Source organism: Agelaius phoeniceus, chromosome 29 (assembly GCF_051311805.1).
Source record: "Agelaius phoeniceus isolate bAgePho1 chromosome 29, bAgePho1.hap1, whole genome shotgun sequence".
Lineage (NCBI taxonomy): Eukaryota > Metazoa > Chordata > Aves > Passeriformes > Icteridae > Agelaius > Agelaius phoeniceus.
In genome coordinates, this window is record NC_135293.1 from 4560730 (window position 1) to 4579657 (window position 18928).

Consider the following 18928-nt stretch of genomic DNA (forward strand, 5'->3'; position numbering starts at 1 on the left):
CCACCCACTGCTGAGGGAGCCTCCGACAAAAAGGGGGTGCTTGGTCAATGTCCTCCCCCTTGGGAGTCACACAATGAAGCACAGAAGAACGTGTTGGGTTTTAAAGATTTTTTTTTATTTTATTTTTTTGTTTTTTATTAAAAAAAAGCCCCTAAATTCTATGGCTTCCAGGAAGCATCAGAGAAATTGAAATGCCATATCTGTACACTTGGTTTTAAAGCAGTAACTAAACTCGCAATGGAACAAACGCTCTCACGTACAATCGCAGTATTTGGACTCCTCGCTGGAAGGACAGAGAGTCCCGGGCTCGGGCCCGGCCCCGGCGGCCGAGGGAGCGCGCACGGAGCCGGGCACGCCGGGCACACCCTCGGGGCCGCCTCCCCTTCCCCTCCGCGGCTCCTCTTCGGCCTCTGCCGGGGCTGCTCTGAGCCGACGCGCTGCCAAGGGACCACTTCCAGTGAAAATTTTAAGGCGATTTTTAAAATTCGTTTGTTCGCCTCGCTGGGGACACGAGGTCAAACGTTGCACGTCCCCTTCCCGCCGTGGCCAGGGACGCGGCAGCAGCTGGGGCCGCAGCCCGGACAAGCCAAAGGCGGGGTCAATCCCGAATTGAGGATGAAGAGGGGCCGTGGGGAGGGCACGGCCCCGTGGGAGACCCCACGCCCCCCCAGCCCCTCCACAATGCGGGGTCTCCAGCCCCCCGAGATGGTCAGTTTGGACAAATGTTTCAAAGCAGCCACAGATGGTCCCATCCCTCCCCCGCCCCCCCAGCACAGCCTCAGCCCCTTCTTTGGGGCAGAACATCAGGGTTTTGGTAAAGATAAGTGTGTGTCCCCCCCCCAAAGTGTCACGATCAATACACACGACAGCGCACGGGGTCATTCACGTGGGGAGCTGCAGTGCCCTGGGGGTGCCGAGGAACGCGGGGGTGCGGGGGGTGTCCGTGGGTCAGTTCCAAAACCTGCATTTCCCCAGCCCCAGGAGAGGCCGGGAGGATCCGGGGGATGCCCTGGTGGGGATTCCACCGCTCCACCCCGGCCCGGCCCAGCCCCGGCCCCCCGGGGCCTCGGGGGGCTCAGGCTGTAAAACCAAGAGGCCATCAAGCCGTGCCCACACCTACAGCTCTCGTGGAAACATCCAGCCCCAAGACATGGCAGCACCAGAGACGAGGCCGCTTCGCTTCCCCTCCCTGCTTTGCCACCGCCATTCATGGGTCCCTTTGGTCTCGGCCGTCCCCGTCCCTGTGTCCCCCAGCCCCTGGGAGTCTCGGACCTGCTCTCGGCGGGACCGGACGGCGCCTGTATTGCTCGCAAAAGTGCATCGTAAATGAACTGTAAACGCGTTTCCTCTCCCCGCCCCGCGCGGCCCCGGCTCTCCCCGCCCGAGCGGGGCCGCTCCGAGCCCAGCGCTCGCCACTGACCGAGGGGACCCGGCGGGGACGCGGGGCGGGGCCGGAAGGAAGAGCAGAATTCGGTAACACTGAAGATGACGGTCAAAGACTGACGACTCAGCACTCTGCACCGAGACTCACTTTAAATTAACTTAAGAGACAAAGAAGCAACAGAAAAAAAAAATATTCCTCCTTAGCCCACTGCTCTTGAAATTGTCTTCGTCTTCTTCTGACAGCGACGGGTCAGAGTCTGTAGTTGATCCCCATTTCAGACCGGTTATAAACTCAAAGCAAGTGACGCCGTGGGTTTTTCTCTTTTTCTTTTTTTTTCTGTTTGACGGACGCAGGAACTTCAGCGAAGTTGGGCTTGGTTCGAGTAAACGGCCACGAGTGGCGGAGGAAAGGACAAGCAGTTTGGGGAGGCCCCGCTCCCCAGCTGCGCGTGGGGCGCTGGGGGAGCCCGTCCGGCCCGGCCCCCCCGTCCCCGTCCAGCCCCAGGGGCCGCGGGCTCCGCGGGGCAAGATCCAGCCACGGCCAGAGGGAGAGGAGCCGGCGCTCGCCGCTCCGCCCGGCCCCGGCTGCTCACTTGCGACGCTTGGTGGTTTTCCTCTTCCTTCTCTTGAAGAAACAGCAGCACCTGGGGACAGAGGGGACCCGTCAGCACGGAGGGTGCAGCAGCAGCCCCGGGGTCAGAGAGGACAGAAACCCCTCGGTGCCTTGGTGAGCTCCACGTGGGCAGAGCTGCTCCACCAAGTGCCCCTGGTACACGGCGGGGGCTGGACTGGGAGCACCGCAAGTGACACCAAAAGTGACACCTGCCACAGCAAATGGCACCAACCAGGGGGGTGACACTGACCATGGCACACAAGGCCATGAGCCAGGGCCAGGCAGGGACTCCAGAGAAGGAGCAGTCCCAAACCCATCCGTGCCCCTCTGTGCGGGAGCCTTGGGCAGGGCGAGATGGGAAGGGCTGGGGTGGTGGTGGCCCTGCAGGGACACCTCTCACGGGGTGCCAGGGGACAGCTGGGCTGGAGGGCACTGGACAAGGCATCCTGGGGCAGCTGCTGAGCCCTCCTCCAGCCCAGCACTGGTGAGGGGCAGGGCTGGGGCCTTACTTTGTATCGTCTGTCACCTCCACCTCGGTGGGGGCTGTGATGGGGGCGTTCGAATGTCCTGCCGTCGGGTCATCTGTGTTCAGCTCTCCATTGGTGGAGCTCATCACCTGCGGAGAGATGAGTGTCAGCGGGGGCAGCCCAGGGGTCTGCAGCCCTTCCCCTCCTGAGGGGCACAGGAGGCACCCAGGAGACCACCCAGCTCTGCCCAGGAGCACCGAGGTGCCCTTGGTGGCAGATGGTGCCCTCAGCCAAACCGCAGTGCTCAGCCTCGGTGCTCCCCAAGAGCCCCATCACAACAGAGAGCTCTGAGCCCCTCAGAACAGCCCTGGAAGGATCCCAGCTCCTGGGAGCCCCTGCACCAGGAGAGGGGCATGAGAGCAGCCAGCTCCAGAGTGGGTGAGAGACAGGGCCTGGCAAAGCTGACAGCTCCAAGGAGCCCTTCCCACAGCTGAGCATCTGGACACGACTTCTGCTTCCCAGCACCAAGACTCAGCCCAGTGCCTACCCTGAGGGCTCAGGCATCCCTGAGCTCCTGCCCACTCACCAGGGCAGCAGGGTCAGCCACAGTGCCAGGGCCAGGAGGACATCCAAGCCACCGAGGCAACTGTGGGATGCCCGAACTGCCATCCTGTGCCTGCTGCCCACAGGCAAAGCCAGGAGCTCCCTGGGGATGCACAGGCCAAACACTCTCCAAGCTGCTCGGCCCCAGCAAGGACTCTGGGCCTTCCCCAGCCCCTTGGAGGAGCTGCCACCCAACAGGCAGTGCCCAGGCAGCAGGGACAACCGACAGGCAGTGCCCAGGCAGCAGGGCCACGTCAGGCTCCAGCCCCTGACACCAGCACAGAGACCCCTGCACATCACCCCACAGTGCCGGGCGCAGGCGGAGCACGGCAGGAGGGTTTGCAGAGCAGGACTGGGGAGGAGGAAGGGGATGAGGGACAGGAGGAGCGAGGCAGAGCATGAGCTGGGCCCTCGGAGTGCCCGGGCCTGCCTGGCACCACAGAGCGCCCGGCCCCATGATGGCAACAGCAGGAGCTGTGCCCAGGCCTGGGGCCAAGCACCAGCAGAGTCCCCGTGGAGCAGCAGGAACGAGCAAGAGCAGCGGGGACGGAAGCAGAGACAGAGGAAGCGGCGCAGGCCCAGCCAGGGGACCCAGCATGGATGTGCCACCATCCATGAGGGAGGGACCCCCAGGCCCAGGCAGGGCTGAGCGGAGCGGGCAGGAGGCGGCGAGGGCGGCGAGCACGGGGCTGACGGCGCCAGCACAGGACCAAGGCAGGGCCACGGCAGGGGACACGGCCAAGGAGTGCCCAGGAAGGGAGGAGAAGCAGGGCTTGGAGCCAGGGCTCCAGTCAAGGAGGTGCAGAGAAGTCCCTGCTCAGACGAGCGGCACTGGGGGCAGAGCAACGCTCACCCAGCTGCTGTGCTGCAGTGTGCCTGCCATCCATCCATCCATCCATCCATCCATCTTCCATCCATCCATCCATCCATCCATCCATCCATCCATCCATCCATCCATCCATCCATCCATCCATCCATCCATCCATCCATCCCTATCCATCCATCCCTATCCATCCATCCCTATCCATCCATCCATCCCTATCCATCCATCCATCCCCAACCACCTCTAATTCCCCTGGCAGCACCAAGGGAGCCCAGCAGCCCCCAGGAAGCAGCACCAGCCTCGTCTGTGAGCCGTGAGCATCCGGTCACACCACAGGGACAGGCAGCACGTGGGCAGGACCCCGGGATGTGCAGCCCTGGGGCGGGGGAGCGGGGCTGATCCCGGCTCCGCGGGCGGCCACGAGGCCCAGGGTGGCTCCGCTCCCTCCCGTGCCCGCCCTGCCCCAGGAGGTTTCATGTACCTGCACGGACCCCCCGAGCCTGCCGGCTGCCAGGTGAGCTCCCAAAGGCTCCTCGGCAGGCTGCCCACCGGCCTGAGGATCCCACAACTCCGTCCCCTCGGGCGGCTGCTCGCGACAGGCAGGAGGAACAGAATGAAAAGAAACAAAAGAAAAAGAGGGAGAATGGGGAAGAGAAGGGAGAAGTGGAGGGAAAGGGTGGGAAAAGTGGCAAAGGGAGTCGAGAAAATAAGACATGCAAAAGCAAAAACATGACCGGAGCAGCTCGAGTTGGTGATTGCGGAGGGCACCCGTGCAGCACCATCCCGGCGGCTCCCAGAGCAGTCCCTGCGGTGACAACGGGGGTCTGTGTCCCCCTGCCACCTACACACACACCCCAGGGCCAGCCCCACGCAGCCCCTGGAGCAGGGCCAGCTCCAGCAGGGCTGGGGGCCGTGTTTGGGAGTGGGCTGGGGCAGCAGAGCCGGAGCTGCAGCCAGGCCCAGGTGACGCCGCATCCCCAGGACGACGCAGGGCTCGGGAGGGCCTGTGTGCCACGAGCTGGGCCAAACCCTCCCCCAGTGAGCACAGCACGGCCCCAGAGCTGTGGGGACACCCTGTGTCCCCAGCCAGGGCTTGGACACCCTGTGTCCCCAGGCTGGACACTGCTCCTGTGCTCTGGGAGCTCTGTGCTTTGCTCTTCCCCCTGCTCTGGAGAAGGGACATCCACCATGGCACTTCCCTGGGGTGCGGGCACACAGCAGACCTTACTGGGAGTCAGCTCCCAGAAATGAGCCAGAGGTGATGGATTTGACATTTTCCTCTCCCTGAGGAAGCCCTGCCAGGCTCCCTGTGCTGGGCAGGAGCAGCCTGGGGAGGACAGGGCACTGTACCCCCTGCTCCAGCCCCTTTGCAGGTGCTCTGCCCCCAAGGAGGTTTGGGAGGACAAGGGTTTGTACAGGACTGCTGGAAACACATGAGGTTTGCTCTCAGTGGCAGCAGTGCCAGGACACGTGTCCTGCACTAGGGCAGGACAGGCCACAGCACTGGAGCAGTTCTGAGCAGCCTGGACCCTTTCCCATACAGCTCTGCCTGATCCCTGCCCCGGGCTGGGCTCCCTGTGCCCTGCCCGTTCCCAGAACAGAGGCAGCCCCAGCATGGGACAAAATGCAGCCAAGCTGCCCCCCAGTCCTGCCCTCCCTTGTCCCATGTCACTGTCCCATCAATGGAAGGGCATCACAAGCAGAGCAGTGAGTCTCCCCATGGAGACAGTGAGCAGAGGTGTCTCAGCCTGCACCAAGCCCACACCCCAGGCTGGACCCTGCCCCTCACCAGCTGATGTCCAGGCCTGGCACCCCCCAGTCACACTTCAGCCCCCACAGTGCCTCCTCCCTGTTCTGCCAGGCCACAGGGACATTGCCCTGGGCCCAGGTGAGCCACAGACCCAGTGCTGTGGGAGGGAACTCCTCCCACAGACAGCACTGAGGGAAAGCCATGTTCCAGTCCCTGCCACCATCCCTGCTGGGCTCCACGTCCCTGGAGCTGCAGCCTGAGCTGCCCAGCCCATGGTCCCCTGCCCCAGGCAGGCTGTGCCATTGCTCACCTGGTGTTTGGTGTGTGGCTGTGCTTTGTCTCTGTTCGGGGGCTGCACCTGCACCTCGCTGTGCATCGTGCCAATGGGGGTGGGCTGGGGACACAAAGGACAATGTCAGTGCAGTCCCTCCCAACACCCCGCAGCCAGACCCAGCCTCTGGCCAAACATCCAAACCCCCCAGAAGCAGGGCCTGATCACTGCCCCTGCCCCTGCCCCAGCAGTGCCATGCTTGGTATCTGGCTGCAGTGAGCCCAAGGAATGCACCCATGGCAGTGAGGTGAAAGAGCTCAGCTGTTGGGGTCCCCTTGGCTCCAAGAGCCTCAAATTCCTGTGTCCCAGCCCTGGAGCTGTGACTGGTGAGGAGGGTGAAGCTCATCCCTGGACACAGTGTGTGGCTGGGATGGCTGAGAGCCACCTCCTCCCTGGCTGCTGTCCTGCTGTCCCTGCTCCCTGGGGTGCCTCCCCCTGTGCCCCCAGGCCCTGGGCTCTCACTCACCAGAGGTTTCCCTGCCCAGTCGTATTCGTAGTCGAACACGTAACCGTTCCTCTCGAACAAGTCCGTGAAGAGCTTCCTCAGGTAGTCGTAGTCGGGCTTCTCAAAGAAATCCAGGCGCCGCACGTAGCGCAGGTACGTGGCCATCTCCTCTGTGGGGACAGGGGGCTCAGGGGACAGGCACAGGGGGCTCAGGGCAGGGGGCTGGGCTGGGCACAGCTCTCACCTGGGAAGTTCTCACAGAGCACCTCCACCGGGGTGGCTCTTTTGGTGTCACCGATCTTCTGGTACCTCTCCTTTAGTGTGTCGGCCTGGCAGGGACAAGGGGGGTCAGCACAGGGGCCAGGCACTGCCCTGGGCTGTCACACCGTGTGTGATTGCTTGGGCCCCCTTTCCCAGGTAACTCCTTCCCAGGAAACTCCCTCCCCGGGCAGGTCTGGAGGACAAACCCCAGGGTTTCCAGGACAGCCACTGTGAGAGCAGCTGGGAGGACACAGGGAGACCTGCAGAGCACTGCAAGGGCCTGGCACAGCTCAGAGCTGGCAGGGTGCTAACCCTCCAACACCCCAGGGGCCAAACCTTCCCCCTGCCCATGCCAGGGCAGAGCCACACCCACAGGAAGCCATGCCCAGGGGCAGCAGGAGCTGGCAGTTACCTTGAGGCCTTGCCAAGGAAGGCTCCCACGGAGGAAGTACATAAACATGTGCCCTAATGCTTCCAGGTCGTCCCTGCGGCTTTGTTCTGCATGGAGAAAGAGACATGGGTCAGTTCCCACTAGAGCCACTGTCCCTGTGCAGCCCCCAGGTCCTGCAGCACCCTGAAGAGCAGGAGAGGCAGCTTGTCCCCATGCCCACCTCTGGCACCCCTGCCCTGCAGTCCCTCCCTTCAGCAGGAGGCAGGGCTGGCTCCTGTGCCCACACACCTTTCCCCAGGTGGGTGTTGATGCTCATGTAACGTGCTGTCCCTGTCAGGCTCTTGTGCTCTCGGTAGGGGATGTGTTTTTTGGTCTCGGGGTCGATGTACTCTTTGGCCAGGCCAAAATCGATGATGTGGATGGTGTGCTGCCGCTTGCTGCCCGGCCGCCCCACCAGGAAGTTCTCAGGCTTCACATCTCTGTAGATCAGGCTTTTGGTGTGCACATACTCCATCCGTGTGATCTGGGGCAGGAGGGAGGTGTCAGTGCCAGGGCAGAGCCCCACCCTGTGTCCTGCACACCCCTGCCCTGGGCCCTGCTCTGGCCACCTCTCCCCTGCTCCCCTCAGCCCCAGCCCCAAGGATGGACACATCAGCTCCTTCCCACCATGGGACACAGCCCCAGGCCAGCACATCTTTTATGAAAAATCACAGACATCTTTTATGAAAAATCCTTTCCTTAGGATTTTTCCTCCTGAAAAGCTGAAAAGCCTCAAAAACAATGTAAACAATGATTATCTGCTGCTGTGGAATGCAACAAGTAGATCTGGGATTGGTCTCATAGAGTTGTTTCTAATTAATGGCCAATCACAGCCCAGCTGGCTCGGACTCTCTGTCCAAGATAGAAGCCTTTGTTATTCATTCCTTCTTTTGCTATTCTTAGCTAGCCTTCTGATGAAATCCTTTCTTCTATTCTTTTAGTATAGTTTTAATATAATATATATCATAAAATAATAAATCAAGCCTTCTGAAACATGGAGTCAGATCCTCGTCTCTTCCCTCATCCTCAGACCCCTGTGAACACGGTCACAGGCACACACTGAGATGCTCTGGGCACACTTAGAGGCTTGTCAAGGCTCAGAGAGGGGCTGAGAAGGGTGGAGAGCTCCCCCTCAGAAGGGACCAGGTGAGCCAGGCTGGGTTGTGCCAGCATCTTCCCCCCATTCCCCATGGGATGCCCATGCTGCCTGCCCATGGTGCCCACACACCCCCTGCTCCCCAGGGCAGCCATGCAGGGCTGCAGGGGAGCCATGCAGGGCTGCAGGGGAGCTGTGCAGGGCTGCACTCACCAGCTGGATGGCAATCATCAGGACAGTTTTGAGTGTGAAGGTTCGATCACACAGATCAAAGAGATCTTCCAGGCTGGGTCCGAGCAGCTCCAACACCATGGCGTTGTACTTCCCACAGGGGCCAAAGTAGTAAACCTGAGGAATTCCTTCTGCAAGAGATGGAGCAGGGGCTGTGCAGGGGCTGCAGCAGGGCCACTCTGTCACAGCCATGCCACTGCAGGGGGGATGTCCCTGCACAGCCAGCCTGGCTCCATCTGCATCCCTGACTCTGCTGCGGGGGTGGTGGGGGCAAAGAACTAAATCAGAAGAGATCAAAGATGAGACAAGGCATCTGTGTGAAACCCTGTGGAGCAGATGGGCAGGAGCTCCAGCTGGGGGTGAAGTTGCAGAGTCACATTTAGGGAAAGCCTCTCTCCCAGCAGCTCCCCAGGGCAGCCCAGCCCGTACCTGCATTGCCGAGCTGTTTGTAGAACCGATACTCCAGGTGCAGCTGGGGGGCCCGGGATTTTATGGGTTCCTTGGAGGAGAGAAAGGAAAACAGTTATGTAGGAAGATGTTTAGGGGGTCTGGGTGTCAGACACATCTTTCACATGCTGGCAGGAGCTGGACTGAGAGCATTTGGGGTTGGGAGTAAGTGGTATAAAATAGAGATGAAGCCTCAGGGGATGATGAGAGAGAATCAGCCCATATGGGAGCCAGATCATCTCATCCAGAGAGGGGAAAACATTAATGGGATCAGGTACCAGTGGGGCCACCCTCTCTGCTGCTGGCACTGGCTGAGCACAGCACAGGCCATGCTGAGGGCTGGGAGAAGCAAGACTCAGCTCTTCCCTGCCCAGACCTGGATCGCCCCAGCTGCAATGATGTGTGCTCCCAGACTGCCCTCAATTCCCAGCACAGCCACCCAGCCACCACATCCATCACATCCCAGCCCAACACCATGGGAGAAAGGGGAGAGGCCTCCTTCCCAATGGCTGGAACATCCCCCACCCCGACCACGGAGGAACTCCCTGCTCTGACAGCCACTCACCAATTTGATAGCTACGTATTCGTTTGTGTAGAGATTCTTCCCTGCGGGGAGAGACACAAAAAGGAGATGAAAAGCAGATCCTGCATCACCCCCACCACACATCCACGGCTGTCCCTGAGGGCTCCTGGGCTCAAAAACATTCTGAACAGGTTCTGCAGCTCCCACAACACCTGAAGGAGCCTCAAGGCACGGGGAGCAGAATCCACTGTGGGGAGTTGCAACACGCCTGCTAATTATCCCCAGGTGGGGAATGTGGATTCCTCTGGGATGGGGAGGCTCCTGGGGCTGGAGCCAAGGCTGATGGGAGGGGGCAGCAGCAGGGATGGGACAAGGCTGAGACTTGGTGCTTCTCCAGCCCCCCAGGGGGAGGGGGCTATGGAGGGATGGCCAGAGTTGGGGGACACTGAGGTATGGCCAGGGGGAGCCTGCAAAGGGTGGCAGGGAGGAGGGACACCCAGGAGCACTGGCACAAGTGGCACTGGTCTGAGGGCACCACAGGCAGGTGGGAATCTGTCCCCCAGGGCTGGGGTCACTCCTGGGAATGGCACAGGAGTGTGTGAATGAACCTCATCCCTGGGGATGGTCCTGCCCACCCAAGGGCACAGGGGAGGCCAGGAGCAGATCCATGGCGTGGCCCAGACTGTATGAGGAGCTGAAGGCTGCAGGAAGAGCCCAGGGCAGTGAAGGAGCAGCTGTGGCACCCAGCACCCTGTACAACACCCCCAGAGGGCTCCACACCTGCAGAGGACTTTTCACACTATACCCACAGGAAGGTTGAGCTCAGGGTGCCTCCACATCCCCCCAAAACCAGGGGCTGAGGAAAAGAGGACACACCTGGGAAGCAGCAGCACAATCTCTGCCCAGGCCCCTAAAGGCCAAGATTAAAGGTGTGCAGGAACAGCTCTGAGTGCTCCCTGTGCCTGCAGGAGCCCGGGCAGGTGGGGGTTAAGGGCAGCAGGGATCCCCAAGCCTGGCATGTGGGTATCTGATGGAGCTGCATCTGTCTCCTCGGATTTTCTCCAAGCAATTTGCACAGGGAACAAGCTCCTCCTGGCCTAAGATTTCATCTGCTCCCACTGCTGCTCTCCACCTGAAGCAGCCATAAATCCTGGCTGGGTGACATCAGAGGCAGCTGCTGAGCGCCAGGATTACGGGGAGAGGGATGAATGGGAGATATTAATGGAGCAGCTCCTCCCAGGGATGGGCTCTGCAGCCAAGGAGGGGCTCAGTCCTGCTGCCTCCCTGACCCTCTCCCATCCCAGGGGACTCTGCCAAGCCACTTTGTCTGCTGCTTCTGCATAAAGCAAATCCCTTCACAGTGATTAGGGAGGAAGGGATTTGGGAGGGAGGGAGGGAGGGAAGTCTGGTGAACACAGCGTGTGCCACATCCAGGGGTTTGTCCCATCACACACTGACATTTCCTGGGGAGCACGTGGGACACCCCCAGACCTGTGCACAGCTCCACAGGGCCCTACAGTGCAGTCCAAAACAATTACTGCTGCCTTCAGGGCAGCAACATGGGATCAGAAAACTCACAGCTGGATTTTCCCTGAGGTCAGGCAGGATTTGAAGGGGGAAAAATCTAACATGGCAGGAAAACTGCCAGAGGCACACTGCAAAATGGACTCAGCAGGGAGGGAGAAGGGATGGAGGCAGGAGAATCCCCAGCAGTGGCATCTGTCCTGTCCCCACCACACAGTCAGTGGTGGCACAAAAAGCTACCAGAGTGCAACAAGGCTCTGGAGCTGGCAGCATTCTCCCAGCCCAAAAATGAGTCAAAATAATTTGGTGCTCCTCTGGTTCAGCCCTTCCTTGGGGGCTTGGACACAGCTGATGGACAAGATGGGGAGCAGAGAGGGTGTGGACTGGTCAAATCACCACCCTCTGCTTCCCCTTTCTGAATTAAAAAAGGTGCAAATAGCAGAACTGGCCTGTCATGAGATTAATAAACCAAGAGAAAAGAAAAAGCAAAAGAGCAAGGAGGGAGAATTCCTTCCATGGCAGGGAATTCCCCACTCCAGCTCCTGGAGCCACCCCCTCTGCCCCAGTGTTCACAAGGGGGCAACTCTTGACACCCAGAGCCCAGGGAGTGCCTAGGAGGACTGGAGCAGGCAGGACCTGCAGCACAAAAGGTGCTTTTGAAAGGAAATAAAAGAGAAAAGTGGTGAGATGGCTGGCAGAAAGCAAATATTTGCACTGCAGGGGCCTTTGCCCGGCTGGGTGCCAGAGGTGCCTCCAAACGCAGCTGGCAGCACCTGCAGGATGCAGAGAGGGATCAGAACAGGCTGAGGGCAGCCAGGCCTGGGGCTGGGGCTGGAGCTGCCTCTCTGTGCTGGGCCTGCCCAGGGATTTGGCAGCAGAGCCCAGCACCTGCCCCTGCACGTCAGGAGGAGCCTGGCTCTGCTCTGGCTCCCAGCTGGGTCCCCATCCCAGCAGCTCAGAGCCACGGAATCACAGAGGCATTAAGGTGGGAAAAGACCTTTCAGATCACCACTCTGACCATCAGCCAGCAGCACCACCATGTTCACATTAGCCCATGTCCCCAAGTGCCACTTTCACACATTGTTCGAACACTTTGTGGGTGGTGACTCCACTCCTACCCTGGGCAGTCTGTTCCAATGCTTCCCAACACTTTCTGAGAAGAAATTTTCTCAATTTCCAATTTAACCTCCTCTGGCCCAGCCTGAGGCCGTTCCCTCTGCTCCTGTCCCTGTTCCCTGGAGCACAGCCCGGCCCCTGGGCTGTCCCCCCCGTCAGGAGCTGTGCAGAGCCACAAGGGCCCCCTGAGCCTCCTTTGCTCCAGGCTGAGCCCCTTCCCAGCTCCCTGAGCCCCTCCTGGTGCTCCAGACCCTTCCCCAGCCCCATTCCTGCCTCTGGACATGCTCCAGCCCCTCCCTGTGAGGAGGAAAGTGAGCACTGAGGCTGCCCCTTGCCCATGGCACAGCACTGTGCCCACGCTGGGCACCTTTGTGCAGCAGCAGCACAGAGCTGTGCCAGGGCACCTGGATGAGAAATTGGCTGTGCCAGGGCACCAGGATGGGAATTTGGCTGTGCCAGGGCACCAGGATAAGAAACTGGGTGTGCCAGGGCACCAGGATGAGAAATTGGCTGTGCCAGGGCACCAGGATGGGAATTTGGGTGTGCCTGGGCACCAGGATGGGAATTTGGCTGTGCCTGGGCACCAGGATGGGAATTTGGCTGTGCCAGGGCACCAGGATGGGAATTTGGCTGTGCCAGGGCACCAGGGTGGGAATTTGGCTGTGCCAGGGTACCAGGGTGGGAATTTGGCTGTGCCTGGGCACTGAGATGGGAATTTGGCTGTGCCAGGGCACCGGGGTGGGAATCTGGCTGTGCCAGGGTACCAGGGAATGAATCTGGCTGTGCCAGGGTACCAGGGAATGAATCTGGCTTCCCAGACCTGGGAATGCAGTGGAAGAACAGGGGATGAGGCAGCCAGGCCCAGCCCTGCCAGCACTGCAGCACCAGTGACAGTGGCTGCACCAGGCCAAGCAGTGACAGATCTGTGGAATGCTGAGCTTTAACACCATCAGAAGAAAAATGTTATTTTAAAGCTTGACCTTCTGTAAAGGAGGCTCTGAACAAGCAGGAGGAAAAGCAAGTCTGAGCCTTCAGCAAGGGAGGGAGGAGCAGCAGGAATTGTGTGGGTTCCTCTCTCCCAAAGCCTCCAAAGACACCTGTGGCCACCTCTGGCACGTGGTGGCTCTGTGGCTCTGGCCTCTGGGAGGGGGCTGAGCCCTTGGCCACACTCAGGTGTTCACAGGGAGGTCTCTGCAGAGCCCAGGACAAGAAGGGTGTCATGAGCAGGGCACTGGGCCCAGACACTTATTCAGAAGGCACCTTTTGTGGCCCCAGGTAACTCCCTGGGAGGCTGCAGGACAGGCCTGAGAGCCACAGCTCAGGAGAGCTTGGGAATGTCCCCAGCACCTGCAGTGACCCTTCAGCTGGCATGGCCCTGGCCCAGCTGCAGCACTGAGCTGCTCCTGGCTCACACACTGCACACAGACTCACCCCCTGTGCTCTTCCCTCCTCCAAAATCCCCAGTTTACTTTAAAAGATAATTAATTTCAAGCTTTTAATTTTGAAGGAAAGCAGCTGCTGTGGCTCCAAGCTGCCAGCAGCAATGCATACAGCAGGCTGGGGGAGAGGGGTGGGCACTGAGAAGCTGCAAAAAGCACATTTGCACAAGTTTACTGCTGGAAGAACAGAAGCAGCAGCTGCTGCCAGGTCCCCCATCCTTCCCTGCACCCTGCCCTAGGCTGAGGCTGCCCTGGGGCAGCTGCATGGCCCAGCCTGGCAGGAGCAGCAGCCTTGGGCCAGGCTCAGGAAGGGGCCCTCAGGGAGGGTGCCAGGACTGAGGGCAGCTCCTGCCTCTGAGGCAGCTCTGCACCAGGGCAGGACCTGCCCAGCACCCAGGTTGGGCTCAGTTTTCACCTTTCTCCTCAATGTCTGGGTTTTCCTCCTCTCCCCCTACCCCAGCCCATCCCAAGCACTCCTGAGTAGCTGCCAAGAGGAACCTGCCCCAGCAAAGCCTCTCTGTGAGTGTGCTGGTCCTGCTCTCAGGTGCAGGGAGCTGGCAGGGCTGCAGCTGGGCTGTGCCCAGTGCCAGGGCACACGAGCCACCAGCCACACTCTGCCACCAGTGTCCTGCTGCCTTGTGTTCCAGAGGGCAGCGTCCCACCCTGCTGTGGGCACCACGTGGGCAGGGGCAGCTCAGGGGGCTGCAGGCAGCAGGCACTGCCCTGGGATGCTCTTGGAGGAGCTGGGCTGGTGCTGGAGCACAGCTGGAGGCTGGCAGGGGGAGGGATGAGCACTCAGCAGCTCAGGGTGAAGCTCCAGGATATAAGAAGGTAACAGGAGCCAGCACCTGCACAACATCAACCTCTGTGCCAGAGGGCTGGGGCAGCCACCCTGCTCCAGCTCCCCAGCCATGCTGGTCCAGTGAGGAACTGGCTGGCAGCACTGCCAGGCTGGGACTGGCACCACGTCCCTGCACTGCCCAGGATGCCAAGGCCAGCAGGGACAGGGAGAAGCAGGATCCAAATGCACAGCCCTGGCAGCCACAACTCCTGCCCACGTCATTCCCCTTCTGGCTTCCCACTAATGCCTTATGCCAATTGTTTTTTTAGATTTTATCTTTAAACAGATCACTTGATTTTAGACACCTCCTACATGGGTGGACATTTGTCTCTACCTGGGACAGCTGAGCTGAAGCACCCTAAGGACAGATCACCATGTGCCCCTTGGTGTGGTGGAGAAATAGGGCAAAGTGGTCCCTTTTTGAGGAAGACAATGTCCCCTTCCTCCCTCCCCACCACTGGGAGCTGGAAAAGTCACCTCCAGGTACATTTTTTCAAGATCTCATGGCCTTTATTATGAGAGCAAAAAGGCCAAAGAAGATCTGGGAGCTTTTAAATACTGAGCTGCAGTTTGGCCTCTAAAGCTTCGAGGACTGAATTCTCTATTCCTAGGGAAAACTGAGTGCCCAGCAAGAGCTGGGGAACATCCCTGCTCATGCCACCACTTCACAGCAGGAGCCCTCTGGTCCCTTGCCATTCATCTGCAGCTGGAGGAATCCCTAAATCCTGAAAGCATTCCTGAGCCCTGATGCAGTTTGGAGGCACACCTAAGGAAGAGAGATGTGATTTTAGGAGAGAAGCCACATAGCTGTGGCTTCCACTGCTGTGATGAGATCTCGTGCTCAGGCCTCCAGCATGTTATGGCCAGGCACTGCAGGGTGTGACAGAGCTAAAAAGCCACGTGAAGGGACTGGAAGCTTCTCTTGCTGGTGGCAAGGACAAACTCTCACTGTGAGAATCGACCACTGTGGAGCCCTGGAGCGAGAGCTCGCTGCTTGTCCCTGCAGCCAGCAGCAAACTGAGCCCAACTGCTCCCAGGTCCCTGCAGCAACCTCACTGCCAGCTTGACAGACATTGCTCAGATCCATGTCAGACTCGTGTCCCCTCACTGAAAATGAGGGGAGGCCAAGGCAGGGGGGTCACACTGACCCCAGCTCTGAGCACAGCAAAGCAACAGAGCCCCAGCCTCCTGCCTAAAGCAGGATCCTGGGATCCAGCTCACCCAGAAACACAGATCCACTGCAGAATGCTCAGTGGCAAGCAAGGAAAAGGAGGTGCAATGACACAGGTGGAGCCTGCATGGCTCAGGGCTCTCTGGGAGGCACTGGCAGCAGGAGTGGCCAGATCCACCCGGGGAACTGAAAGGAGCAGCTGGTGCAGCAAAATCCCCAGTAGCTCTCCTTCCACAAGCCCTGGGTCTGGAGGAAGGCTCAGAGCTCCTCATGACAGCAGGAGAGACAGCTGAGCAGGGGAACTGCTTGGCTGGATTTTCACCAGAGCATTTCCCCAGCTCTGCAATTACACAGCCGGGAAGTGCGGGGAGGGGACGGCTGAGCCTGGCACCAGCCAGTCTGTCACACAGGGGAGAGCTGACATTAACTCCCCACACTGGGAGGGGGAACTGACCTCACCCCAGCCAGGGCTGCCACAGCTCCTCCCCAGGCCCACGGTCAGGGCAGGTTTAGCTCAGAGCTCAGGGCAGGTTTAGCTCAGAGCTCGGTTTGAGAAGGCGCTGCTTAAAATATCACAGAGCAACAAGGCTGTGGCTGTCCCAGGCTCTGGGGACTGCCTCTCTTCCCTCTCCCCAGAGCACAAGCCCCTTCCCAAAGCACTCACCCCAAGCTGGCAGGGACTACACCCACACATTCCTGGAGACATCCAGACTGTGCTGCTGGCACAGAGGTGCCTGGCCCTGCCTGATGCCAAGCAAAGGGTTAACAGCTTGCTGAAAGTCTCCAGGGACATTCCCAGTCCTGAGAGAGGAGCAACCTCCCCACCCTCCAAACAGAAGTTTGCCTGAGGAGTTTCCTGATAAACTTGGTTCAAAATGGAAAATGACTATGGAAGATGCTTGGGTTTTATTCCTCCCTTTCTCTGGCCTGCACAGAATTTCAGGAGTCTCTCAAATAACCAGTTTCAACAACTGAAGAATTTACCCAGGATAAAACATGGATTCTCCTTCCTAGGTGTTTGTCCCAGCAGAGGGAAGATCCCTCAGGCCCCCATGCTCCATCCCCTGTCCTGAGGCACAGCGAGAGGGCAGCACCCAGAGCACAAGTGGGCTGAGATTTGTGAGCACACAGTGGCATCTCCTGAATCCTTCCCCACTCAGTGTTCCTGGATTTGGGGGACACCCAGATCTCCATGGCCACCACTGCTTACAACAGACAGATCCAGCCTGTAGCATTCTCCCTGGCAGAGCCAGAGAGCAACAGGTATAGGAGGAGAAGGGAAACACTGGAATCAGTCCTTTGGGCTGGGCTGGGCCTTGGCAGACCAAGCACAACGTGAAAGGATGAAGAAAGTGGAACCTCTGTGACAGAAGCGGGGCAACGCTTCCACTCTGTGTGCCCGGTCAGCACCCCTGTGCCCATGGCCACAGGCTGTGCCAGCTGCTCCTGCTGCACGAGGAGGATGCCAGGGCAGTCCTGGCAGGAGTGGGTACAGGGAGGACAGAGATGACCCTTCTCACCTAGACGGAGCTCCCCGAAATTGCCGCATCCAATCTTCTTGCCGACACGGAAGTTGGGACCCACCATTAAGACTCCCGAGTTGGTTCCAGCACCCCGGCCTCCATGACCACTCCTTCCTCCACCTGTCTTGGACATTCTTTTACCTTCCTCCAGCTCCCCTTTCCCTCCTCTCTTATCAAAATCCATAAGTTTGTGATACCCCGGCCTCTCCACGGTTACGCTGCTGCCATACAAATCCCAGAGCTGCCGAAAATGGAAGGGTGAGGAGGAAAGAAGCAGGGTTCCTCTTGGTTAATACAGCATCCCGGGGAGCGCTGGGAGGGTGGGGGCTGGAGAACGAGGGGCAAGAGGCCGTCCAGGGCTGCTGGGCTACTGAAATGTCAGTGCTTCCCAAGGTCCCGCCGGGACTGGCATCATCGCCGCTCACAGGGAGGTCTTTGGTGGAGAGAACATCCTGCACACAGGCTCCTCCCAGCGCAGCTCCTCGGTGTCCCAGCTGTGCAAAGAGAGAGGCAGAAAATCACTATGAGAAGGCAGAGAGCAACAGAGGGCTCTGGGTTCCTCAGAGTCCCTCCAGCACCTTCCCTGCAGACAGGTAATTCCTACAGCAGCGACAGTGCTGCAGCTGAGGGGTGGGAGAAGCTGGGATAAACATCAGCTCCCAGAGTGCCCCATGCCTGAGATGTTGGTTTACATGAACAAACGAGTTTAAAAAAGCTTGGTCAGCTGGAGGTGAAATGGTTGATAAGTGTCTCCACGTTGGAGCCAGCCAAGTGATGTGGGGACAGAACTGTCCCCACAGGGAAGGGCTGCTGGCAGCTTCTGGAAGCATTCAGAGGCACCAGCCAGGGACTCTGAGAGCCCCCAGGAACAGGGGACACACGTGAACCCAGCATTGTGGGGCTGCCCATGGAGTGAAATTGATTTCACCTGGCTGGATCCAGGGGCAGGGGCCAGTGGAGCTGGAGCACTTCCCACTCCAGCAGCAGCTCCTGCTGTGCTGGGCCAGGATCCTGTGCCAGCAGCCCTGCCCAGGACACTCAGGGCACCCACCACAGCCCACCTGGGCTGGGGGAAACACCCACTTGGCAAACAGGAACTTGCTAACATCCCACTGCCTCCTCCTCTGCTCTTATCAACCAACCTTGACTGGAATTGCCAATCTGGGAGTGAGGGCCCTGGGCTGCAGCCCGGGCCAATGCTGTGACACTGGCCAGAGCAAATGATGCTCATGGGGTGCAGCACCTTGCTGCCTTGTGTGCTCCCAGTGAGGCTGCTGGAAAGCCCCCATGCTGCTGCTGGGGTTATCTGGGTTCCTCTCCACAGGCAGGAATCAGCTCAGCCCCCTGAACCAGGGAGCTCCTTCTTGTGTGCACAGCCCTGCTCATGGCTGGATGAGGTGACCTTTAAAGGTCCCCCCAACCCAAACTATTCCATGATTCCATGACACTGGCTCCACACACCTCCCTGTGCAGCTGCCCAACATCAAGGCCAACCAAAGCTTTGCTTCCTTCTGGACACAAGACTGGGATGAAAAGAACCATGGAGCTGCTCTGTGCTCGAGGAACCAGGTGCCCAAGAGGGATCTGTGCCCTCCCTCCCTGCAGCATTCCACCAGAGAGGGACTGCCCTGCACTGGGGAGGGCAGGCTGGGTTCCTCCTCACAGGGGTGCCCATGTGGGAGGCAGGAAGGACAATCAGGAAGCTCAACGTGGACAGAGGGGGTCAAACAGGATCTGGGCACACACTGGGAGGGCACATGAGAGACCCACACCTCCATTTCCCTCCTGCCCTGGTTTTGCTCCCAGCTTGACCCTTGCCATCCTCCTACCCCTCCTTTAGCCTGCCCCCTCCCCAAGCCCCTGTGACACCACTGAGAGCCTCCCAAGAGCTCCCAGGGCCACCACAGACTC

General features: G+C 59.6%; 1 protein-coding gene across 2 annotated transcripts in view; it reads right to left on the reverse strand.

Annotated features, from left to right (window-relative positions):
- Positions 1-1516: 1516 nt before the first annotated feature.
- The window catches only part of CSNK1G2 (casein kinase 1 gamma 2), a 42730-nt gene continuing 25318 nt past the window's right edge, over positions 1517-18928 (reverse strand). The window contains exons 2-13 of one of the 2 annotated variants that reach the window (XM_054650340.2): positions 17015-17511; positions 9446-9486; positions 8863-8932; positions 8416-8564; positions 7356-7590; positions 7089-7174; positions 6660-6744; positions 6437-6585; positions 5950-6033; positions 4371-4475; positions 2506-2612; positions 1517-2027 (exon numbers count right to left, since the gene is read on the reverse strand). In XM_054650340.2, coding sequence (XP_054506315.1) covers positions 1973-2027; positions 2506-2612; positions 4371-4475; positions 5950-6033; positions 6437-6585; positions 6660-6744; positions 7089-7174; positions 7356-7590; positions 8416-8564; positions 8863-8932; positions 9446-9486; positions 17015-17201 — 1353 coding nt within the window. In that variant the 5' untranslated portion in view covers positions 17202-17511 and the 3' untranslated portion in view covers positions 1517-1972. The remainder of the gene's footprint in view (positions 2028-2505; positions 2613-4370; positions 4476-5949; positions 6034-6436; positions 6586-6659; positions 6745-7088; positions 7175-7355; positions 7591-8415; positions 8565-8862; positions 8933-9445; positions 9487-17014; positions 17512-18928) is intronic. The other variant, XM_054650339.2, reaches the window with a different exon arrangement.